The following is a 23990-nucleotide window of genomic DNA, read 5'->3' as shown; positions in this document are numbered from 1 at the left end:
GATGCCTGACAGGAGCTTCCATGTAGTACTGAGGCAGGTTATTGGTCGGTAGTTGGAGGGGACCGGTCCCTTCTTGGGGTCCTTGGGGATCAGGACCGTCCGGCCTTCAGTTAGCCATTCCGGGTGTCTCTCGTTAACTAGCAGCTGATTCATTTGTGCTGCCAGACGCTCGTGGAGTGCAGTCAGCTTCTTCAGCCAGTAGGCGTGAACCATGTCGGGCCCTGGTGCTGTCCAACTCTTCATACTGGAGACCCTTTCTTGGATATCTGCCACTGTGATGGTTACTGGACCCTGTTCAGGGAGGTCGCTGTGGTCTGCCCTCAGATCCTCTAGCCACTGAGCATTGCCGTTATGGGTTGCATCCTTCTCCCATATGCTCTTCCAGTATTGCTCCGTCTCCAGCCTTGGTGGTGCTGTTCTCTTATTGTTCCCTTGCCACTGAGAGTACACCTTTGCTGGTTCTGTGGAGAACAGCTGGTTTATTCTCCTGCCTTCTATCTCTCTGGTGTACCTCCTCAAGCAGCTGGCCAAGGCTGTGAGTCTTTGCTTGGCAGTTTCCAAGGCCTCAGGTATGGACAGTTTGCTGTATTTCTTATGCACCTTATTTGTCGCACCTTTCTGCAACTCCGTTAGTTGGCTAACCTCCCTCCGTGCTACTTTGATTTTGCCCTCTAGCCTCCTTCTCCATGGAGGGTACTGCCCCTTGTCGCTGTTCAACTTGTAGCCAAGCATCTCACTGATCACTGCTGCCGTATTGTAGATCAGCTTGTTAGTGTCGGTAATCGTGGTTGTAGGTATTGCCCGTAGTGCTGCATTAATATCATCGAGCAGACCTTCTGAGGGTACTTCACGTAATATATATATAAATATATATATAAATATATATATAAATATATATATATATATATATATATATATATATATATATATATATATATATATATATATATATATATATATATATGTGTGTGTGTGTGTACTTCCTGAGATACTTTGTTTTGTAATATTGCATTGATTTAATTTTACTGTCCCATTTTTGGGCTTTTTTAACAGCAATGTCCCAAATTTTGAGAAAAAAAGTATAATGAAGGCTTATAATAAACAGTTAAGTGATCATTAGTTTTTGCCATAGATTATTTTCCCACTGGTTGTAACTATGTAACACTAACCAAGGTTATTTTTGTCACCACGGCTTTTTCCCCCGTTGCTGGCGGTAAGTCCTTACAAAACTTAAGTGTCAACACATCACACGTGAAAGTGTGAATGTGAATAGAAACTAGACGGTGCCCTCGCTTCCTTCCTTGTGTAGCCTGCAGTCATTCAGTTGCAGTGTCAAGGCGTGATGCTTTCCTTGGAACGTGTGGATTTTTTTTCTTCTTGTAAATTCAGAAAAAAAGCAAAATAAATCTCATGAAAGTCGACACACTTGAAACATTTATTACGGAATCATTTTTTTCTGGTCTTTTTTTTTTTTACAATCATTATAGAATACATGTGTTCATGAATCAAGGAAAATAAAAAAGTGACTTTGTGTTAAATGACATTCTTAAAAAGCTTAGAATTAAAACACTAAAACACAACAAGGCATGTTGTTAATCCTTTTAATAAAGTATATTTTAACATTTACATACATAAACATTTGAAACAGATAAAATAGATAAACGCTTAGGCTGCGATTTATTAATATATGTTTTACATTTGTGTTTACCATCTCTGATCGTTATTAAATTAAGAAAATGGAATTGCATATTTCTATTAAGAGACTATCTGTGTGGAGATGCCTGTTCCTTTTTACAGCTTTGTGTAAACTTTGAAAAAAAATGAACTTTTTGTGTCTTCTACTGAGCAGATCATCACATTTGACAAATACAGATTTGCCCAAATAAAGGTCAAAATACTGTCCAGTAAAGCTCTAAATGTCTTTAAAGGAGGTGGAAACTGTAGCAGCTATTTAATTATATTAAGGTTTGAGTCTTAAAGATTTTTTTAGGAACTTTCTGGAAAGCAGTTGCTTAAATGTAACAAATACAGAGTACTTATCGTTTCCTATTATACCAGATCAGGTATGTGATGCTTGATAGTGAATGAGAGTGATAAACGGCAATGTCACAGTGCTTTTAGTGAAGTGAACGATATACAAGTGAACAGAGCATTTCTAAGAACCCTGTTGATTATTAGAGCCAAACAAAAGACCTCAAGATCTCAACTCATCATCCTTTTTCATAAAAAAAAAAAGAGACACAAGGCATGGTGGTGCTCTCTCCAACCCAGCCGTGCCAAAATCATTGAGTGCTAAATAAAGATCAGGGACGGAATCAACTCGACTCCCCTAATTTTATGAAATATGACGGGGACAATCATGCTGAGTGGAAGTGGAACGCCTGCACAAACTCATCTGTCAATACTGAAATTGGTGATCTTACACATGTAGATGTTGTGTTTTGAGGTTCTAAGATGTGGCGCAACGTATCACATGTGTCTTAATACTACTCTATATGCTGCATTCAACTCTCCAGATACAGTGAGCACAGATGAAGTTTCATTAGCAACACTGGTAGCAGTCCGTAGAGTGGGAAATCGGACGGCGTGCATACAGACACATGTGTAGACAAGGTGTTTATTTAGAGATGCCTTTCTCTGGCTGGTGCCGCTGATGGCTATGTGCATGCCTGCCATAATAAACAAGAAGAAATATGTTAAAGTGAGTCCAGGACATACTGTGAAGTGACAGCGCTTCCAATACCTTTGACAGCTAAGAAGCTGAGGTGGAGAAAAACTGTGGTTCACCTGGTGAGGTCCTCTATGTCCACTAGCATAGCGTCCTGCTCCACATGCAGCTCATCCCTCATCAGCAGCAGCTGTACCAGCTCTTCATTTAGACCTGTTTGAAGATACAAATCCAGTCTTTGAATGTTTGTTTCCCTTGTATGATTGTATTTTATCGTGCCAAGTGTGTGCTTTTGTTGTGATGATGTTAGACAGAAATGTGTTAAAAAATAGGAAGTGAGGAAGAGAAAAACAATCCCGAAAGATATCGTATAAATTCTTAAGTGGACTGAATGTCTTTTGATACTTTATTTGATAGAAATAATAGCATAGATGGCATGAATAAAAATATTAAAATCTGATAAAGTACAGATCAGGCTTTTGGCTTGGTTTTTAATAACTAATTTGTGTCTTTATGCGTGAGTCATCTACTCACTCTGAATCTGTGAATGCAAATCATTCGTGATGACTTGCAGCTGTCCAAGACTCATGTCTCTCATGTCCCCTTGCCTCAGATTCCTCTTCATTAAACCCTCACTGATGTGGGGCAAATGGGGAAGCTGCTCGCATAAGCACACACAGACGGGAAATTACTGCACGTCAAAATGTGTCAAATATTTGAGTGTAAATAAAGACTTAAAAAGTGTTGTTGATTATTAATCAACTGGATCTCTGGATTTTTACATGACGCAGCCTCTAACTGCAACTTGCAACACGTCTGTTCACCAGTTTCAGGGGCTTTCTCATGGTAACATGCACCCACGTCTCACGTACACATAAAAACTTGAGTGTTGACCTTTTCATGTGCCTATGTAGTTTTATTATGTCATATTTACTGAAACACCAACTTACATTCCATTTTCACTTTATTTTCCTTGATATTTTAGTGCCCTTAATAATTTCCTACATTGAATTTTCCATGGAAGAGGGAATTAAGACCTCTGTGCATAAAACCCCTCTGACTCACCAAGTCAGCCACAGGTGAACGTCTGTGAAGCTGAATTTGCCTCTCTACCTCCACCTGCATGCGGGCCATGGGTCGAGCCAGAGCCAACGCCACCCGGGCCTCCTCTTGCAGCCTTCGCTGCACTCGCCAAAACCCACCGCAGTCATCTAAAGGATCTGAATCCTCCTCTCCAGTATCCCGGTCCGACAGAGATGAGCTCTGCTTACTCTGTATAGGAAGTGAGCGATACTGTGATGCAACAACAACTGCGGTCACCTCACGAGTGTAGTGGAACAGAAACACACATAAAACCCACATATGGTGACACAGAGAGACTCGGACACATACCACAGGTGACAACGGTGTGTCTAGGCTGGTCTCTGTCCTGCTGTCTTCAGCATCGCTGTCCTTGTCGCTGCTGCTGTCATTAACAAAACACACCTGCAGGTTCACCCCACTCTGCAGCCTGAGAACACAAATGCAATATTCAGAGGCGCTCAGATCGCACCCGTTTTAGTCAGAATCACACATTAGAGAGCACAGGCCAATGCTGTTTGCACACAAGAAGCAAACACCATTTAAAATGCATATAAGCATGAAAAGTGGTAAGGCAAAGAGTGAAAACAGTTCATCCATTCTCTTCCGCTTAGTGAAAACAGTCACTTAAAAAAAAAAAAAAGACAGCGTCAGAAGAAAGTTTCACAGTTTGCTTATGAGTTGTGATTCTGAGGAAGACCAACTGGATTTTTACACCACAACACAAAAAGTCATTTGCATTTGTTTAGTTTCTTGTCTATTTTCTTTGTTTTCATTTGTTTAGGGCAAAACTTATAAATGCATTTGAAAAAGTGAAAATCAGACAATAAAGGTTATGTTTGAGTTATTTCATTTGATGCTTAGCTAAGTCTACAGGCCTATTTAATCTTGCTGTGTGTTACGCTTTGGTGTCCTGCCTGTCAATGTATCTGAATTTTGAAGTCTGTAACTCAGTGTAGCAAAACAAAAATTTCCTGATTTTTCCAGCTGTTAAAGCTTCCCAAGATGTTGCTTCATTACAATGGCGTGGTCCACATTCATTCTCATATTAACTTATAATTAATCTAATCAACTGTTTTTGCTGGCTAACACCTGAATGCGAAATTGGCTAACAATAATTCACATGATATTAATTCATTTTTGTTGACATTTGTTGGATTCACATGTCAGTGATGCAGTCTGGGTACACATTGGTTAGGGCTGGTCAGTTCACCTAAAATGAACCAAAACCAACATTTAGAACCTCTAACTGATTTAATCTTACGAATGTCGGTTATTTTTAAAAATTATTTTTATTTTTCTGTCAATACAGAATTCGTTTAAAGCACACTCTGCCCTGTCCAGTCTGCCACATGGAAGCATCATGTAGGAAAAGTTAAACATAGGGCCAAATAAAATTAATGTGTCCCTTATTTGGAGACATTTTTGGCTACAGGAGAGTCAACCTCAAACAAAAAGAAGAAAACTGAGAGAAAAATGGTTGAAGCGACCAACAGAAATACCGCCAGTATATTTCAACACTTGGAGCACAACAATATTACATTAGCTAACTGCTCAAGCTTTAATTAATATTAAACATTTAGTTTAGCGGCATATTTACAATAAAAAACCTAATTAATTAATCGCAATCAAGGTAAAATGTTTGCCCATTGACTTTGAATTTCTGCATATATTCATATTTCCAGTGGTTCCTCCATATTGGAATTTTTGGCACATCCCAAAAATTGTTTAGCTAGATCCAAAGATTTAATCACAGATATGGAAACAGCATAGTAAAGCATAAAGCCTTTTATTTATTCAGATTTCTGTTACTTTAGGTCACACAGCAGGTTAGGATAGTATTCATTATGAAACAATTCATCCGACTTTACAACAATGTGAGCAAAGACTCTTTTTCCCATTTCATAAACAAGGTCTTTAAAAATGGTTGGTAACATCTCTTATACAGAAGTGAAGGAAAAAAAACCTTAACCTCAGCCTTTCCAAGGGTTCAAAACACCATTTATTCAATTCCAGATCATGATACTGAAAGAACCTAACAACCCAAAGTAACCTTCCCCTACACTAAGACAAAAACAATTACTTAAACAACACCTCACTAACTCTTTTTGGAATTTCCACCCTAAACTACACCCCGTTACACCTTTACCTCCAACGGGGGAGGGGGTCACATGCTCAATTCCACCAATTGTAGCTGTGGATAACTGTGTCAGGCATTACTTCTTCTTTCGCAAGCTGACGAAACTACTTTCTCAAACATCTACAGTAACGAAGGACAGCCCCACTGTGTGACATAAACTAAAGGGTATTGTGGGAAAAAGGAAAAAAAAAAGTTGGGAGCCAAAAAGCTACTGGAGGTCAACTGGTGTCACGGAGAGAAAGAGTACTGATGTAAGTGCTGCGGCTTTGGTTAACCACGGGGAGTCTGTCATAATGCAAGTCGTTCCAGTTGCATTACATGTTTTTCTATCCAAAACTGCAGACGTGAAATGTCATTTCCATGGAAACTAGTATGTTATTTGATTTCTATCAAATATAGTACTATTTACAATGATATTTTATAAGAAGATATAAAATATTCTCTAAGTAAGTAAAAAAATTACTGATCAACTTATTTTATTTGCATTGCAAAAATAAACAAGTCTGACAAATTTAAAAAAAAAACATTGAATACTAATGTTTAAAAAATAAAATATTTGGATATTTCGGATATTTAAAAAAATATTACACTGTCCTTTTATTTTTATTATTTAATGATTTAACGGGCAGGTTGGTGGCACAGAGTTCGAAGAGAGCTGTCTGATTTGAGAACATCATGTCTGAACTGTGTCCCACCATGAAGCTGGGGCATCGCTTAGTTTCTGTGTGGGCAGCTCATCATGCAACAGAGGTTAACCACAGTGCCATGCTCTACGTTCCCATTCTTTCCATACTCTCTAGATAGCCCAATGTCAGTCCCTTTAGACTGACTGTAAACATAACTGTGGCACTCCGGGAAAGCTTTCACTTTCACTTTGCATGTCTGTGACTTAAATGACTCACTCTCATCCTCTGTTGTTGCATAGTCCGTATGAAACCAGCCATGATAATTAAACGTACACACAACTCCAGAACGTCACTGCTTCTAGATAAATTTCTACCAAGGAAAACTATTCCACCTCCCTAATTTGTTTGTTGTAGTTTTCAGCTAACAGTTGTTAGTCAACAAATGACGTAATCTGATGATTAATCCCCTCTCCTGGCTGTAAAGGTCTTAACCCTTTAGCACCCAAGTATAATACAGGTTAAGTGGAGTTATTTTGTACATTTTCTCTGTAAAATCACCAGATAACTCTCATTACTGTGAATCATTTGAATTTCCTCTCCCAAAAATGGCTGAGGACTTACAGTAATGTAAAATGCAGGTAATAAAACCTAGGCGGAGCTGAATTTTATGTCCTTCTTTACACTGCAGTATTTTGTGAATGCTTTTTGCTACAATGATACACTAAATATCCCCCCAAAAGCTCTTCTTCTCTTCTTTCTGAAACCATTTGAATTTTGTCTCTAGCAGAAATGGTAACCGAGTCAAGGTCATTTGAAAGAGCTTGTAAAATGGGCCCTCCACAAGGCCTATTGTAAATAAAGGGTTAACTTAAGGTGCTTCCATGATACAGTTGGCATCTCAGAGACGCGGCCAACAAAATAAATAAATACATACATAAAAAAAATATTTTCATGAGAGCTAGACTTTAATATGAAAAGGCTTTGTGAGAACTGAGAGCTTCAGGAAACCAAATGAGTTTGATGAAATTCAGTTCACCAAATTTCAGTGATTTTTTTATTTTTATTTTATTGTACATCACTGCGCTCGGAAGATGTTCAAATGCAGTCAGAATGACATATAAAGCCAACAATCTATCACATTATTACTGTTACTATTCAAAATGAACCATTCTCTTCTGCTTGCTCACACATACACTCAGTCAAACGCACCGAGACGAAGGGCCGTTCTTGCTGCAGCTGGTGTAGATGACTGGCTCATCGTCATAGAAACTGCCAAGGGCAAGTTTCTGCCTGATGGACTCTCTCTCATTCCTCTGGGCCTGCCACAAACAGAGAAACGTGGAAGCACAAAGAATATTAACACAGACGAGGCTCCTGTGCTGCCGTCTCTCTCTGCTTGATTTGCTAAGTGGGTCGCTTATTGACAAGGAAGACTGATGAAATTCATAAACAAATGCATAAATTCAGGTAATACCAAAATGAGAGGACACTCTCATTTCTTCTAATCAACTATAAATCCGGTTACACCCGATTAAGAGGGAAAATGTGATGAATTCACATCTACCGTCTACTTTTGATTCCATGTATGAATATGAGTATTAAAACATTCATTATCTGCTACTACTACCAGCTGACAGCCTGTCCAGGATTTCTCATCTGATGCGTGTAAACAGTAGTATTGAAATAGATGTATAGAAAATGATTAAACGAATGAATCTGGCAGATGCAGTCCTCATTAACACTTCAGAGAAACGTACTGTTTCAATTCTGAGAGACAGTGCACATAATTTTTTTCCCCCACAGGCCAGGCCCAGAAAAGACTGAAGAATGAAACAAGAAATAGGTGTATCTATCCAGTTATGTCAGTGCATCTGAATGCATTTTTATTAAAGATCTTTGTTCATTACAATCATAGGATTGTAGTGACGGTGAATCATCCATAAATGGCTTCTTTCACTAATTTATGCATCACATTTCATCATCAAAACAGCAGGTACTATTTAAACTGGTTAAAAAAATTCCATTGCATTCTTTTAGTGCTGCTGATTCAAAATGCCGTGTCACTGTGGGCTGGTGTTTTACAGCTTCCTCTTCCTATGTGACTAGTTTCTTTTGACCGACGTCCCATTTTTCATACTTTTTGTTTCACTTTAATGACATTGGATCTTTATGTTCTGCCCCCTTTCCCTCATCTGTATTTCTCATTCTTTTCCCCTTTAACCTTTTGAGCTTCCACACCCGAGCCTTCTATCTCGTTTCCTTTTATTTCACTTCATCTCAGCTTTCAGTCTGTAGCTCCCCCTTTGAACCGATTTCATTTTTTCCCCTTGGATCCTCACAACATGATTTTCTATTCTGGCATCAAAGGGAAAGTATTTATATATGATGGATTTGAGCCAAAAACATCTGCTAAAGCTGCCTGAGTTTGTGTGTGCTCTTTGGAACCACACATATATTGAATAACACTTCTAAAATTAGGCACGTTTCTCTTATGTTTCAGCATTTGTACTCAAAATAGCTGCAAAACTGATACATACACATACACACACCACTACACCCTCTTTTTTTGTGACGCATCCTTAGATGAGGATGTGACGTAAAAGCATAAATGAGTTCATCGCCATCATTCTCCAAACCAACGCTGGCCCCTGCTCACCCACTTCAGACATACAGATGCCCTCCTTACTAACAAAATGACTACACGAGCACATGCACCCCCACAAGCCCAAAATTGTACCCCTTATAAAGAATGTACATGGTATGATGAATGCAAATGTAGAAAGATTTTAGTTCCTATTCAAACAAAAGATAGTATAACATACAATGATATAGATATCAATGATCTGAGATGGAAAATTGTGTCAAATCTGACTGAACAAATGCAGGAGCATACATATTACACAGATATATTCGAGCACAACCACATACGAACACGCCCACTCCCTTTTCCACTCATCCCATACGGCTGATTTATCTACAGCATCACACCCATGATGGATACCTATCATGTATACCTTTAAATAGCTTGTTAAATGCTACAGACCCATCAGAATCACACACTAAATGCAAGCAAATACAAATCCACACACCTGGTAAATGCGTTTCTCTTGGTGCACCATCCTTCAGCGCATCGTACTAAAACAGCCGTCCTGCCCTCCTCTACACTGCAGTGAAACTAGACCCAGGAGACCCTCTCTTATACCGCAGCTCCGTGCAGGAGCGCGAGGGTGGGAGGAAGGGATGACAGAGCGGGGAGGGGAGTGGCAGCAGATAGGGGAGGGTGGGGAGACGTGGGAGCAAGAGAGGAAGGAGTGGGCAGCGACGGAAGCAGAGGAGGAGAGAGAAATCAAGGGAGGGGAAAGAAGAAGCTGCTCAGTGCTGCCACTGCTTTCCTGATCTGTTATCTGTACCTCCATCTTCCTCTATTTTCTCTCTTGCCTTCTCCTCTTCACCTTTCCTTTACTGGAAGGAGAGGGACAAATAATAAATCTGTGTTTCTGATAAATTGAGGCAGACATTTTGGATCTATAAAAAAAATGGCAGGTGGACTAGGCTAGAAGGCCTAATGGATGAGAATGCAACAAAATACTTAGAGGCCATAGCTGGTTCTCTAATAGATCAACATCTGATTATTGGCCTTACACAGCGTAGTAGATTTATTATATTTGTTTTGTCTTCTGGAGGAATTTCCTACAGCCTCATCCCACATCAAAGGTACAAGTGTAATGAGCCGTAAGAGGCATAAGGAAGCACATGACGCATTTGTCCACATGTGCATAAACAACCAGTGTTGCACACACACACACACACACAGGCTTGCAGTTAGTTCCCACAGTGCAGTTGTTCACTGATTAAATGACTAAAGACTGAGTCATCTTCCTTCTTTCATCAACATCAAGCCAAATATTCTCAGTCTCTCCATGCCAGGAATTTTTGCTTATGGAAAATATGCTGCATATATATATATATATGAATGCTGCATGCATATAAAAACAGTTACAGAACTGCATATTGCAAATATGGCAATAAACACAGCCTGTTGTTGCACTTGTCTTTTACCCAAATTTAATTTTTTCCCTATAGCCCATTCCTTTTTATTTGGAGAAGTCTCTTCAACAGCTACAAGAGACGTAGCCATCAGAATAAGTGTCCTCATTTATTTCCATGTGTGGATCAAACAACAGACACAGTGAATCACTCACAGAGATGCTGGACAGCCTGGTTCTTGCTACACTGTAACAGTGATCTGCCTGTGGTGCAAAGATATCCTTAAGCTCCTCTGCCCAGCTGTGACTGTTTACCATGCATCCTAGTCTTCCTCCCTGATGCTGTGCATCTTCCCACCAGTGGCACGTTGTGGCCTTTCTAGTGAATACGTCTCCCTCCTCTTCCTCATCCATGTCCACATCATAGTCCTCCATAAAGATACAAAGTAGAGTAAGCGGAGCAAATTTTAGAGATGGAGGAGGAGCTGAGAGATCTGGTCGGGAATCTAGCCAGACATAAACAGGAGAGGAATACAGATCTTTGACCAAAATTAGTTGTTTAAACGACGGCTGTTCCAGTCTATTTAATGCACGGTATCTTAATGTTTCCTGTGGTAGCATGGATAGAAAAAAATAGATTATATAACAAAATGAGATTTTAAAAATGTAGAATTTCAGTCTGATTTTAATCCTTTCATTAAGTTCATTTAAACAAAGCCACAAAATAAATCTATAGCCTGATACAAACATCCAAATTCTTTGTCACTAGTAAAAAGATAAAGCAAAATCCTGTGTACTACAAAACGCTCACCTTGGCTAAAGAGATGAAACCACTTCTTTAAATGATTGAATAATTTAACCAGCTGCAGCAAGACACACGCAGTGTTGCATGAATGATCTACTTGATTTCTTGTTCTGGAGCTCTGGACCCTCCAAGTAGCGTTTAGAAAATGAAGTGGCTGAACGACAATGAGCATGTCTGGATTCAGAGTCCAGCATTACACGTCGTTCAGTTGTCACGTGTGGTTGAATTTCAGCGAAGTGCGTACACACAGTCACGGAGTGCCCAAGGGGGAAGAGCACTGTAAAAATATATAGGAGCAGACAGAATAGGGTCTATATGTGCAGTGGGTGAATGGGATTTATGCACCAACTTTTTTTTGCAAAGACAAAAAGAAAAAAAAAAATGTGTTCCATAAACAAGAACTAAAGGTAGCCCTCTAGAGACTTTGATTCATTGTCTTAGTATAAGCTCTAACAAGTATTGACGGGGCTTGCTATGAATAGGTCAAACGTTTGAACAATAATTCAGTTTGGCGTTTTAGAAAGGGGTGTACCATGACAACCAACATGCTTAGGACTGTGCATTTCACCATCATTAAATGACCAGTCTTTTGTAGTGGGGGGGGGGGGGGGGGGGGGGGGGAAGAAAAAAAAAAAAAAAAAAAAAACCACACACACCAAACACATGAGAACAAGTTCACAGTAGAAAAATCTTTAATTTTCATCATCATCATCATCATGCTCCGCGAGAACACAAGATTTTCTTAGAACAATTCAACCATTACCAAATTCACACCAACAAGAAACCCTTAGCACTTACAGCTCTGCTTAATTCAGTCAGGGACCTCCTTGACCTCTGTACTGAGGAAACCTGGAAGCAATTTGCAAAGGGAAGCCTGAATGTGTTTGGAATCTAGATTTAAAACCTGCTTTGGCCATGTACTTCTGGTCATCGGGGAGTTTCTTAGCCTTGTATACAACATATGGCTCAAAGGGGAGCTTGTCAAATGGAACATATGGTGCTATAGGGGCTGCAGAGGTTTCTGGGCTGACAGGGCTTGGGTAACTCAGTTTCACAGGGGAAGCTGGGTAACTTGGCATAGCAACTGGGGTAAATTGAGACCAAGTAGGTTGCTTTGGCAAATTTGGTTTTTGTTGGTATGAAGGCTTTCCAAAGAAATATTCAGTCTCCGGGTTGTAGTAGTAAACCTGAGTTTTGTCAGGGATCATTTGCAACTGTTGGACTGGTGGAAGGTAGTGCATATTAGGAAAATGTGCAGGGTAATAGGCAGGGCTCTTGGAAGGAATTTTGTTGCCACTAGGTCTAACAGCCGTAGGTGGTGCCACAGTGGTTGTAGCTGGTGGCACAGTGGTCTTCACTGGGAGAAAGGAGGAGTAGTAGTAGGGGTAATAAAAGTTATATGGGTAGTACAGAGGGTATGAATATCCAGGTGGCTTTGTGTGAGGGCGAGTGGTAGTTGGGTTAGTTTTAGCACCTGGTGCCATCATATGCATGTAATTGTTATACCAATAGGAATTATATAGATTAGGATAATAGGGCTGTTTTGCTTGTCGTCTTGAGCGATGGAAGTGCCATGGCCTGAGAGAGAAAGGAAATTTCCTGGACTGTTGAACTGGGCAGATGAATTCAACTGCCATCCCCCGCCAATTCATTGGCAACACATATCTTCCATTCTGAAACAAAGAAACCAAACATGTTTTGGCCTGGGTTTGTTTTTTTGGCAAATTTAGCATCAAGCAGTTATACCAACTCTAAGTTTGAAGAGATCTTTTTCAAAACTACCAAAAGAAAATATAGAATTCATCAATTAGTGCAGATATGAAAACCACATTCCATCAAGTCCAGGTCCTTTTAAAAGAAAAAAAAAAAAAAAAAAAAAAGCAAAAAAAAAAAGCAGCATACCTCTGTTAGCACACTGCAGGCATTATACGGGACATTTAAAACTAGTCCCAGTGCGTTCTGCTGCATTGAGAAACCACAGCTTTCAGGCACATGCTTCAGTGGTAAGGGTTGTGCATTTTCTGAGAGAAGGAGAAAACATGCCAGTATTCAATGACAGTTTTTAAAAACCGTTTTGCATACTTATATTTTTTCTACCTATGTGCAGTTGTAGATCAGCAGCACCAGGCCCCATGGCCTTCAGCTTCATCTTGTTCTCACTACAGTGTAGTGAAGAGTTTAATTGCCTCCATGCTGCTTCATTAGCAGTGTCATTCTTCAGCTTTGATCTACTCTCTGCTTTAGGAAGAAAGATATCCCAACACAAAGTTAACTGCAACAACCTTTGCCTCAAGTGTACCGAGCATATCAAATTAGCAGAAACAGCCAAGTGTTACCTGTGATGCTTGACTGATGCAAGTCAACTTGCAGCAACGCATGTCCTGTGGCAGCTGCAGAAGAAGCAGGTCCTGACTGGGATTTAAGCCTTTTTCCATTAAAGAGAATGCTTCCCTTTCTTCCATCTTTCACTGCAGTCTCACTAGATCCCTCATGTTTAACTTTTTTGCCCAGCACTTGCAAGTTTAAACAAAGGGCTAAAGAGCACAGGAGTAATGTGACTGCCACAGTTTGACATGCTCTACATCTCCCACTTCTATCACCTCCCATAGTGGTGACACAGTGCAGATGGAAAGCACTTCACAGCGATGCAGAACAACTAAATCACAGCTTCTGATGCTGTCTGCAATTTGTCACCAGCTAATCAACACAGTTACAGTTTGCACCTGTGGCCTCATTAAGAGCCTTTGGCAGCTGACTCTAGTGTTGTCCTGGGATAAGTAGAACATTTTTTATGGAGCATGAAATGCGTGGAATTCTATAGTCTTCATAACTCATGAGTTTGCAGACAAGATTATCCTATTTAGATATACTGTAGACAAGTGTAGGCTCTGTCTCTTGTTAAACTAATTTTGGTTAAAGTAAAATTATTCTCCTTTGGAACATAAGTGAATTGAATAAAGAAAAATTCAAATAAGTCTAGGTAGGTTATTCCAATGAGCTTAAGAAACTCTTCTTTGACTCGATTAATAATCAAATAAAAGTTCTCAGTTTCAAGAATTACAGTAGTAAACACCATCTAACCGTAGCTTGAACACTGAATGACTGAGCAGAGAAGAGTTTTATAAGATCCTGTAAAAGAAAAAGAACTGAAAAAAAAATTGAAATGCAGCAGTTGTGTAGTATTTGCTTCACCATTTAGTTACATCTTTACACCATATATGCATTTGTCAGAATGCATGCAGAAGTATGAAACCAGAAGTACAAACTAGTAATTTCATCATGGTGCCACTTTATAAATGCCTACCCAATAAAATGCTGCAATAAAGCAGAAAAAAACACTTTGTAGCAAATAACCAAACCACAAATGTGATTTAAAAAATTCATACAAAAATTGACATCTCATAATATGTGTTGTTTTTAATCAATTGCAGGTTAACAAGTTAAAAGAAAAATGAAATCACTTTGTAATTTGCATTACTAACATTAATATCTGAATAAACCTGTATGTGCAAAGTGTGCCGTTAAAATATGTCTGTGAAGGTTCTCAGTCATCCAGATCATCATAGTCAAAGGAGCTTGCAAAGAAAAGCGTCTGGACTTCTTTAAGTTACTTGAAGACGTTTCACCTCTCATCCGAGAAGCTTCTTCAGTTCTAAGGTCAAATGGTGGGGAGTCCCAGATTTAAACCTAGTGGGAGTATCCCCCCACAGAGGGACAAAAGGACCCCCTGATGATCCTCTAATCGCCTGAGCCAAGGTGTGAAACTGGGTGTGGGTCCCAATCAGCCAGAGTTTCAGGTGAGCTCATTGTGAAACCTGGCCCCACCTTATCATGCGAATTCCGGAGGTCAGATGGCCCAGGATGTGAGTGGGCGTTCAGGCGTCTGGGGAGGGAACTCAAAACTGGATTATGGATTATAGACAGTTGGTGTCGTAAACCACCGCCTCTGTTCAAAGATGGTCGCTGACAGTGGACATAGATGGTTTCTTTCACTCCTCTTTCAAACCATCTGTCCTGTGAACAATGTGAACATTGGCATCCTCGAAAGAGTGTCCTTTGTCCTTAAGATGCAGATGGACTGCTGAGTCTTGTCCTGTGGAGGTGGCTCTTCTGTGTTGTGCCATGCGCTTGTGAAGTGGCTGTTTGGTCTCTCCAATGTAGAGGTCTGGGCAGCAAGGAATGCCCAAACCTCTTTAATGTGCCGTTAAAACGCTTGTTTGCAGAGCTTGGCAAACTATTACAAACAGCTAACTGAAAGAAAGGATGGGCTCAAACAACTCCAAGAAAAAAAGAATAAATCCAATGTGTGGCCTAAGGTGGTGGTTATGGTAAATGGACTGGTTTAGTGTATTTCAACGCTACTTGAGCACTTTATACAATATGCCTCATTCACACCCGCCCATTCGAGCAGTTTTTATTCTAAGCTTTGCAACATTGCACTCCAATGGATGCAAGGTACTTATAATGGAATATTTGGCATGCAGACTGGAGCAGCCAGGGACTGAACTACCAACTTCTGAATTGTCGGATGACCACCTTTGCCTCCTAAGCAACAGTCACCCTGGTTATTTCTGATTATCTGTATTTACAAATTGTGTTAGTTTGTTTTTTCATTTTTATTAAAAGGAACAAAATGAAGAGTGTAAAGAGAAAACTGGGAGGGTGGGGCAAAATAGAAATTGTCAAAAATGAGTCAATATTTTTTTATTGATTAATTGAATCTTTATTTTGAACATGTTGAAAAAGTACAACAACATAGAATTAAACAGAGACAAAGCAAAACAAAAGGAAAACGAGCAACCACAACTACAAATAACTTTCATGTTCAAAAAGGAGCAGGAAGAAGCATAAGCTTATTTAATCCCACCCCCTTTCCACTATCTAGTAATCAATAGACTGCAGAAATACCTCCTTGCAATTACATTATATGTCACATGTATTTTTTAAGAGAGCGAGAGAGAGACAAGCAACAAGCTGTTTTTTTCTGACTTGTTTTTTTTCCCCCCCGGTGCCATTTGAGTAAAACGGATCTCTTGAAGGACCCAGCATGCCAGGTAAAGGACCTGGTGTACAACTGTACATGATTAAGTCCTGTAAAGATAGTCCATTTGCTGCTTTGACTAAGTTGGAACGGCATAACAGAACATTGCTTTTTATTAGTAAAAAGCAAGCTTAACAGTTCAGGCTACATAAGCCCAGCATAGTGCAATAAAATAGTGACTTTCCAACATTACATATCCACCCGACCCCCCTTTGTTTGGTGGGTGGTTGCAGACAACAGGGACATTAATCATTTAAATTTGAGCCCCCAACATCCAAATATCATCAAGTCTGCTTATTAATTCCAATCACCTTTGCACTAAATGCTCATAACATTTATGATTCTTGAGTTTGAATCTGTGGTGCTGATTGAGTTGAGCTGTTGAACAAAGAATTTCAAACCAAGAACTGGTGTTATTTAAAGCCTTTATTATATTTTCGTCAAACTATGACGAAAGGGCATTAACTGAACTTGTTGATGGAAGTGTGGAAAATTGTGCGACTGAGCTTGAGGCAGCAGAGTGTCTGTGCTTCCGCTTTCCAAGTCTGGATTAGGATTGCTTGGATATTGAGGAACAAATTGAGGGAAAGGCACAACATATTGAGGGAGTACGGTGTCCGAGCTTCCAGTAGCAGCCGCCAAATCTGCATTAGGGTTGTTCGGATATTGTGGAAGAGGGACAAACTGAGGGAAGAGAGGATACTGGGAGAGGAAATGCACATTGGGTGGACGCTGCAGTGAGTGGGGATAAGCGTCAGCGTTAGTTGTGGTTTCAGTATCTGCTGGCACAGGTAGTGGAAAGGGCAAAAGAAAAGGTGGACCAACTGGTTTGTAACCAGGTAAGAGAAACTCTGGAGGAATGAAGGATTCTGGCTTTGCAGTGGTGGTTGGGGCTGCTCTTGTGGCTGGAAGTGGGGGATAAAAGTAAGGATAGAGGGGGGGAAAGGGTGGAGGGTATTGCTGGAATGGGGGCATTTCTGACTGCTTAATGGGTTCTGCAGGATCCGATACGGGAACTGAAGGATATGGATAGTGCATTTGTTGTGGAAAGAAAAAGGGTTGAGGAACATGGGCATACAATTGGTCTGGATTTTTGCTAGTGTAGGGCATCTGGGAGTTTGATGCGGGGTCCTGAGGGGTTTGAGAGGCAGTCGTCATAAGAGCTGGTGCTGCAGGTTTGGAACACCAAAGGGAGATTGGAATACCCTGCCACCGCATTGGAAGCACATAACTGCCACCCTTTAAAACAAGAAGGAATATCAGGACTTGCGTGTTACCAGTCAAGGAGTTAAAGTTATTTACCCCCTTTTAAAAGAGCCATAATTGTTAGAGATCACAATATTAAGTGTTTATGTTTAGCCAAGAGACCGTTCCAAACCCATGACTAGCAAATTAAAGCCTCGGCCATCTAAGGAAGATTTTGCATAATTTTAATTTACTTTTGATAATTAAAAAAATAATCCTAAAACTAGCCAATTTTAACAGCAGGCTGCCAATTATTCAAATATAGCATAAGACTTAATTTCAGTTAAAATTACCTCTTGAACCACACTGCAGCCATCATAGGGAACCTGCATAACAAGTGACCGTAAGTTCCTCTGCATGTTGTAGCCACAGTTGGGAGGGACCTGGCTCAGAGGTACTGGCGGTGCATTTGCTATGGGAAAAAAAGTTTACATGACGATGCAACCAAATGGACACTTTACAAAAAAAAGAAAAAAAAAGAAAGAGCCCTGCTTGCTTACCTTGGTCCACTGCTAGCTCTGACACTCCTCTTCCCGCTACCCTGAACTTCATCCGATCCCCACCGCACAGCAGCAAAGGTACCATGCGCCTCCATGCTGCTTCTCTGGAACTGGTGTCATACGTTTGGCCTTTTGACCAGCCTGACGTGGGGGAAAAAAAAAAATCAAGAAGAGCAAGTTTTGCAATTATGCACAGAGGCATAGAGCTTTTAAATAAAAATGCAAGTACATCTCCAAATAAGCACGCTTTTCCTGCAGCCAGTGTCCTTACATAAACTGTGGACCTGAAGCTTACCTATAAAATCTGCTTGATAGGATTCCTCCACGGATGAGTTTGTAGAGGCTTTCCCATATTTAACCTCTGACTCAAGGCCTGAGCCTTTCCCGACAGATTTTCCGAATACGACTTTCCCCTTTCGTGCACCTAACGCATCGGCCTCTTTGCGCCCTCCTCGCCTCTCTGTTTTCGTTAGTCGGTAACAGTCTATTGCTTGCACTAAATGGCACATCAGAATAACAGCTACAGCACAACAAACGGAGGCACGTCTCCCTTTTTCTCTACGCATCGTTTAGCTGTGCGTGTCTCCTAGAAATGTTAAGAGCTGGAAGGCGAGACTTCGCCATGGCTATTTGTGCGGCAGCAAACAAGCCAGGTGCTGCCACAGCGAATCAGAAGCCGCTGCGGGGACATCAACGGATTCTCTAATTACCTGCACTATATGCACCTGAGTAATGTCTAGTTAACATTTTATTCTTAACGGGCTTTGTGTGTGTGTGTGTGTGTGTGTGTGTGTGTGTGAGTGAGTGAGAGAGGGAGAGAGAGAGAGAGTTTAATTAAGACACACAGTAATAATTAATGAGGTAAACTAAAAAAAATAAATGCACAACCGCTGTCCCATCTAAAAATAGTATTGCATGTGTTCAGAAACCTCTGCTACTCATAAATGGAAGGCGCAAAAACAATTTCGGTCACGGAAGCGAGTTTCAGCTGCAGTTTCCAAGCTGACCAATGAAAACTGGGGATCAACCTCTTACGTGCTTAGAAAATATCGAGAATTTGAACATCTACGATGCCATGGCAACCACCAAAGCTCCACCTGCTGGTGAAGCTGCAGAAAGGCTGTTAAATGAACCACTGAGGTGGGATTATTCCCTGCCTCCAAATCCTTTGCAAACACTAGATTACCATATTTACACATTACAATAATTGTGGAAAGGTTTTGGCTTTTTTAAAATCCGGGGTCTTACCATAGATTTTACTGTTTATTAGAAATTTATGTCAGAACGCTTATGAATGTTAGCATAACCAGTCAGACAGCAACACAGATGAGGTCTGCTGTTATGTTTACACATTGCCATACAGCTATTTCATCTCCATGGTTACTAACAACACCGGCTAGTCTGAAGAATCGCTCAATACTTGACTACCACTGCGGCAAGTAGGTGGTGTTTTATTGTCGTGCTGTCTTCAGCTTATCTTCATATCTTCATAGACTATGTATAGAGGTGTTTGTTTTCACCAACTGTCAGCTTTATCTGTCTTTTTTCCCTCCTTAAATGATGACTGCTTTTATATATGTAAAAAATATATTAGACGTATTATACTTGGGTGTGTATGTGCTAGGAATAAGTTTTGATTCCTGGTAGCACATGAGACTAGCTCATTGAGCTGAGGATGGATTGTTTTATCTTGGGATAAAGACACTAAACACAGTCAAGACAAAAAGATGAAGTCCAGCTTTTCCTGCAAGTCTGTTCAAAGTACTAAAATATCTCCTACATGTACATTGACTGGTCACTTTATTAGATTGGTGGATCTTCTTTTGGCTTCAAAACTGCCTTGACTCTTCTTGGCACAGAGACAACAAGGTGCTGGAATCATTCCTCGGATAATTTGGTCCATGTTGATATGATAGCATCACACAGTTGCTGCAGATTTGTCAGCTGAATCCCTGATTGCACCACATCCCAAAGGCCCTCTACTGGACTAAATCACCCTTTATAACCATTCTATTGTTCAGTTTGAACTTCAGCAGGTTATCTTGACCACATCCACATTGGCTGGTTAGATGTAAGCGGTTGAACAGGAATACCTAATGAAGTGGCCAGTGAGTGTATATTTATAAATACATACCAACACTGTTAACAGTTCTCTTATTCAGACTTCTGTGTTTCATTAAATGGCACTGCTACATTAGCTCGTGATCTACTCCATGTTCCAGACGACCATATAAGACCTTGATTGGTTTCACATGGTCATATAATAATCTTGATATTATTATATGGATTAATATCTCACTCTTTCTAAAATCATTGAATGTTTCCTTTTATTTGTCATTTTTTCTCTTTGTCTGGTAAGAGGATGCGATGCAGTTGCCCAAAACCTGTCAGTGACCCACCCACCTATTGTATCAGAGCTGCGGGAGTTCTGAGGTACAATCGTGAGTCTGACAATCACAGGATGAATTTAACAACTTTTCCCCAAAGGGTAATAATAAATTAAAAGTCAAATATCTCCTTACTTTTTAAGGAAGGAAGCAAGGTGTTACAGATAATGTTACTCTGATAAAAAAAAAAATGTTATTCAGTCCCAGACAGAATACCCAGCACAATGTGAGTACTGTGGGGAAAAGGCTCATCCTCTACTTGTTCTAACATGGGTACATAATCCTGAGGTGAGGCAGATTGTAAATGGTCAAGTCAAAATCCCTAAATTCACCTATTGTACTACATGACCTCCTTACCCCCTCCTCTGTGTCCATCACAGACCCACTTCTGTTGTGCTCAGCGGCAGCAGCTATGTCAAATCCTGGTGAAGCAGAGACTTTTGTTTGAGGAGCGATCTAACCTAACCTTTGGTAATCTAACTTCAAAAGACCAGATGGAAATTCTGTATCACAAATCCAGAGAGAGTGAAGCTTACCACAAGTTTATGAAAGGCTTTCTGAGAAAACCTAGGTACACTTTTGTATGATTTTGCATGAAAATGCCTGTAAACAGAATGAAAGTAGGAACAGAAATATGACTCAAATAATGTGCAAAATTAATATGAGTAGCACTTATTTTGTATTTTTTCATAGAATACAATCAAGAGAATCTACAATCTACGGTGGTTACCCAGTTAATCTGCTTGCAGGGAAGACCTGTGAGTAGTTAGCAACATTCACACTGGAAGCCTGAAACTTTTGCATACAGTCATAATAAACAGACAGACAGACAGACAGACAGGTAACTGCATCTTGATTTTATAAAGCTCTGTGAAACTAATGCAGTCTATTTTGCTATTGTTTAGCTTTCTCTGCACCAGGGGTCTTCAGGTTAAGACTCTCACATGCTCCAGGAAAGGGGACAACGTATTGCAGTAGCACAAGTGAAAAATGCTTAAAAATGGAAGAGGAGGAGGTGTTGCTCCCTTTTTATGATTGGAAACCAGTTCAGTTTGGCATATGTAATCATCAGGTAACATGCAAATTAATATTACTTCTATTTTTCATGACCCACAGAGCTTGTTTTGTCTTATTATATTGTAAATATATGACGTTTTTCCAACACAGAGGTTTCATTTATGTTTGAATAGAGGCCTCAGACAGCTGCATTACACACTAATACAATGCCCCCATGTGGTCACACTGTGTCTACATAATACATTGAACCCAAAACCTTCACAAATGCAAGACTTTATTATTACGCTAAATAGTATTATTATTTATAAAGAGAAACTACTCAGTTTTAGTATCGTAAACTAGTAAAGCTGGGTAAAAAGGCCAAAAGACAATCAAAATGACCCTGCAGAGGCTGACGAGTTTAGACATTGAAAGAGAACTTGAATGTAGAGGTAAATTTGCAATAAAGCAACCCTCCCACTTCTTTCAAACTCCACACTATTAGGTTATAAGAATAATAATTGTTTTTTAAAAATAATTTTTCAAAAGTCCATGTTATTGTGTGCAAAATAGAATTTCTAGACATGATAATTTCTTCGTTTGAAGTTTATCTGTATTCACAGGTGGGGTCTGGAGTTTTACAGAAATTTTATTCCAGTGGCATCACATTCCTTACCATGTTCCCTGGTGGCTCTGCTCAGGTCTTGTATCCTCTCAGATTTGATCAGATTGATCATGAGACTTTGCGGAAGTGATTTAAAAATGCACAATTTAAACATTGAAGAAATCCAGTGAATTCCAGTTGAATTGAATATCCTCTATAGTCAGTGTTCCTGTCCTTACCAGCTTGGTTACAGTTATCCCTCTGGCCTCTTGGCTGTACTTATCGTCGTCACTGAACACAATGGAAGAGTTTGTATAGTGTATGACGACGTCAGTGCCCCTAATCAACAAATCAGAGCTATATTCCAGTCTGATGGCAGAGCGACATGCTATCACACCAATGGAAACATATGGTAGATAGCATTTTTTTTTTTTTAATATTTACCATTTATTAAATATTGCCTCTTTAAATTATATTATTAGCCCTATAGTTGTTGTCATAGAGGTTGCTGTCAAAAAATGTTTTTGTCTATGGGGTCTAAATGTGATATTTAAAATTTGCACAGGTGAGCATAAATACATAATGGCAATGAGCTACAGTCCATTTATATGCATGTATTTTTTCTGTACTCGCATTGCAGGCTGTCCTTGAACATGTCTGGTGGCCGATGCTTAAACAATGCAGGCAATGTAACTTGTAAGTGGAGCTGGGGTACTCCCACACCCCTGCAGCCCATCTTTCTGTCCCTCAACAAAACTGTTGGAGTTCGAGTCCTGGGGAACAAACAAGTGTTTGTTTCCTTCTTGGCAGGCAGGCAACAGGCTAAGTTCAGTGTGGGTACCTGCTGCGCTCAGGTAAGACTGAAGCACTGTGCAACTAGTCTGCACATTGTGAACTGGCTATTTTATAGAATTAAACATATGACAAAACATAAGGGCTAAAATGGAAAAACAAAAATTGGAAAATATGTTCATTTTGAGTATGACACTGGAATAAGTCTAAAAGTTTGGATATGGGTATGCATTACTACCAGTTTTCTGATGTCTTTCTTTATGAAAGCAAATATTTTTAACATTTAACTACACAGAGGGTTTAAATGATTTGCAAAATGACTGTAACAAATGCTAAAGTGCTTCATTAACGTGAAAAATCTTTGATTAGGGTGAATACGTGCATACTTCAGGTTCATCGCTCTCTAAAGACGAGCTGCTGGCATTGGCAGCCAAAATCAGGATCCACGCAGCAATTCAGCATCTTCACCAGTATCTGACGACGCCCTTACATCCCCAAAAACTTAAGACTACACCAGCCCATCACTTACAGGTTACTGCTCAAAGGCTCCTGAAAGTCAGTGATGATGTAATGATGAATGACAGTGACAAAGCCTTCATCCTCAAGTGCCTTCAGGATTGTTGATGTATATGTAATATTGGAACATGATGACAGTGACTGAAAAAAAAAAAAAAAAAAACCATTTTATGTACTAGCACCTGAGTGCCAGCATGTCGATATATAGAGATAATCCTTATAGCATGCTTGGCTGAATCAGTATTTTCTCATTTTTAAGGCCAGACTTACCTTTATTTTAAATTCAATTTAAATGGAGCCCGGTTTCACAAAGAGAATATCAAGTAAAGGTATTATACAATTAACCCAATAAATGACTTTCATTACTCCTTGTCTAAATAAAGTCATCTGTTGCACATTAACCACTTTATTTCTTTTAGGCTGGTCTTGTAGTTGTTTTTTTTGTTTTTTAATTTCTCCTCTCTTTTGCCTTGTAATATAAAATCAGTGTAGAGCTTCCCAAATTAGATAATCAGGTTGTTACTCCAGATATTTCATACCATTGCATAGTATACCCACAGTAAATTATAAGCCTGATGACAACAGATGCGTTAGTATGTCAACT

The 23990-nt window shown here is 39.8% G+C and overlaps 4 protein-coding genes across 10 annotated transcripts; 1 reads left to right on the top strand and 3 right to left on the bottom strand.

Annotated features, from left to right (window-relative positions):
• Positions 1 to 1406: 1406 nt before the first annotated feature.
• Positions 1407 to 11455, bottom strand: LOC147308455 (schwannomin-interacting protein 1). Of its 3 annotated transcripts, XM_086272400.1 has the most exons (8): positions 11312 to 11455; positions 10816 to 11006; positions 7724 to 7833; positions 4061 to 4178; positions 3734 to 3940; positions 3203 to 3326; positions 2788 to 2881; positions 1407 to 2669 (listed from the first exon to the last, which is right to left on the bottom strand). In XM_086272400.1, the coding sequence occupies exons 2-8, from the start codon at positions 10933 to 10935 to the stop codon at positions 2618 to 2620; spliced, it is 825 nt and encodes a 274-aa protein (XP_086128526.1). In that variant the 5' UTR covers positions 10936 to 11006; positions 11312 to 11455; the 3' UTR covers positions 1407 to 2617. The 3 variants fall into 3 exon arrangements, with proteins under 3 accessions (XP_086128526.1, XP_086128525.1, XP_086128527.1); XM_086272399.1 differs by lacking the exon at positions 11312 to 11455 and having other exon boundaries at positions 2744 to 2881; positions 10816 to 11010; XM_086272401.1 differs by lacking the exons at positions 10816 to 11006; positions 11312 to 11455 and adding an exon at positions 9604 to 9761.
• Positions 11456 to 11974: 519 nt separating this feature from the next.
• On the bottom strand, positions 11975 to 13984 carry LOC147308454 (uncharacterized). Of its 2 annotated transcripts, none has more exons than XM_086273255.1 (4): positions 13642 to 13984; positions 13403 to 13543; positions 13208 to 13326; positions 11975 to 12978 (listed from the first exon to the last, which is right to left on the bottom strand). In XM_086273255.1, exons 1-4 carry the CDS (start codon positions 13910 to 13912, stop codon positions 12121 to 12123), a joined length of 1389 nt encoding a protein of 462 aa, XP_086129381.1. In that variant the 5' UTR covers positions 13913 to 13984; the 3' UTR covers positions 11975 to 12120. The 2 variants fall into 2 exon arrangements, with proteins under 2 accessions (XP_086129381.1, XP_086129382.1); XM_086273256.1 differs by having other exon boundaries at positions 13403 to 13540; positions 13642 to 13983.
• Positions 13985 to 16759: 2775 nt separating this feature from the next.
• On the bottom strand, positions 16760 to 19118 carry LOC147308453 (uncharacterized). The gene is made up of 4 exons (XM_086271195.1): positions 18387 to 19118; positions 18092 to 18232; positions 17885 to 18003; positions 16760 to 17585 (listed from the first exon to the last, which is right to left on the bottom strand). Exons 1-4 carry the CDS (start codon positions 18655 to 18657, stop codon positions 16776 to 16778), a joined length of 1341 nt encoding a protein of 446 aa, XP_086127321.1. The 5' UTR covers positions 18658 to 19118; the 3' UTR covers positions 16760 to 16775.
• Positions 19119 to 19178: 60 nt separating this feature from the next.
• Positions 19179 to 23751, top strand: LOC147308452 (glutamate-rich protein 6). Of its 4 annotated transcripts, XM_086271192.1 has the most exons (11): positions 19238 to 19530; positions 20453 to 20579; positions 20680 to 20766; positions 20859 to 21049; positions 21172 to 21236; positions 21384 to 21550; positions 22098 to 22175; positions 22321 to 22490; positions 22719 to 22774; positions 22889 to 22932; positions 23240 to 23751. In XM_086271192.1, exons 1-11 carry the CDS (start codon positions 19382 to 19384, stop codon positions 23492 to 23494), a joined length of 1389 nt encoding a protein of 462 aa, XP_086127318.1. In that variant the 5' UTR covers positions 19238 to 19381; the 3' UTR covers positions 23495 to 23751. The 4 variants fall into 4 exon arrangements, with proteins under 4 accessions (XP_086127320.1, XP_086127318.1, XP_086127316.1 ...); XM_086271194.1 differs by lacking the exon at positions 19238 to 19530 and adding an exon at positions 19179 to 19231 and having other exon boundaries at positions 20451 to 20579; positions 22719 to 22932; XM_086271190.1 differs by having other exon boundaries at positions 22719 to 22932.
• The last annotated feature ends 239 nt before the right edge of the window (positions 23752 to 23990 follow it).

This window comes from Aulonocara sp. 'chitande type north' Nkhata Bay, linkage group LG18, assembly GCF_057382095.1.
Source record: "Aulonocara sp. 'chitande type north' Nkhata Bay isolate Kocher_YH1m ecotype deep benthic linkage group LG18, A_spYH_male_GT1.1, whole genome shotgun sequence".
Classification (NCBI taxonomy): Eukaryota; Metazoa; Chordata; class Actinopteri; order Cichliformes; family Cichlidae; genus Aulonocara; species Aulonocara sp. 'chitande type north' Nkhata Bay.
The sequence above is the reverse complement of the archived record's forward strand: the minus strand, read 5'-3'. Positions and strand labels throughout refer to the sequence as shown.

Bases quoted from the DNA above. Each gene is read 5' to 3' on its own strand.
- LOC147308454 (XM_086273255.1), bottom strand. From the start codon at position 13,912: ATGGGAGGTGATAGAAGTGGGAGATGTAGAGCATGTCAAACTGTGGCA. The intron at 13,327-13,402 runs GTAGAAAAAATA...TCCTTCTCTCAG, and splicing joins TGATCTACAACTGCACATAG to AAAATGCACAACCCTTACCA. The intron at 12,979-13,207 runs GTATGCTGCTTT...TCTTTGTTTCAG, and splicing joins CCTGCAGTGTGCTAACAGAG to AATGGAAGATATGTGTTGCC.
- LOC147308453 (XM_086271195.1), bottom strand. From the start codon at position 18,657: ATGCGTAGAGAAAAAGGGAGACGTGCCTCCGTTTGTTGTGCTGTAGCT. The intron at 18,004-18,091 runs GTAAGCAAGCAG...TTTTTCCCATAG, and splicing joins AGAGCTAGCAGTGGACCAAG to CAAATGCACCGCCAGTACCT. The intron at 17,586-17,884 runs GTAATTTTAACT...CTTGTTTTAAAG, and splicing joins GCTGCAGTGTGGTTCAAGAG to GGTGGCAGTTATGTGCTTCC.
- LOC147308452 (XM_086271190.1), top strand. From the start codon at position 19,382: ATGAATGTTAGCATAACCAGTCAGACAGCAACACAGATGAGGTCTGCT. The intron at 20,580-20,679 runs GTAATAATAAAT...AATGTTATTCAG, and splicing joins TAACAACTTTTCCCCAAAGG to TCCCAGACAGAATACCCAGC. The intron at 21,237-21,383 runs GTGAGTAGTTAG...GCTATTGTTTAG, and splicing joins TCTGCTTGCAGGGAAGACCT to CTTTCTCTGCACCAGGGGTC.
- LOC147308455 (XM_086272400.1), bottom strand. From the start codon at position 10,935: ATGGAGGACTATGATGTGGACATGGATGAGGAAGAGGAGGGAGACGTA. The intron at 4,179-7,723 runs GTGCGTTTGACT...TTGTGTTCTCAG, and splicing joins AAGAACGGCCCTTCGTCTCG to GCTGCAGAGTGGGGTGAACC. The intron at 2,670-2,787 runs GTGAACCACAGT...TTATTATGGCAG, and splicing joins GACATAGAGGACCTCACCAG to GCATGCACATAGCCATCAGC.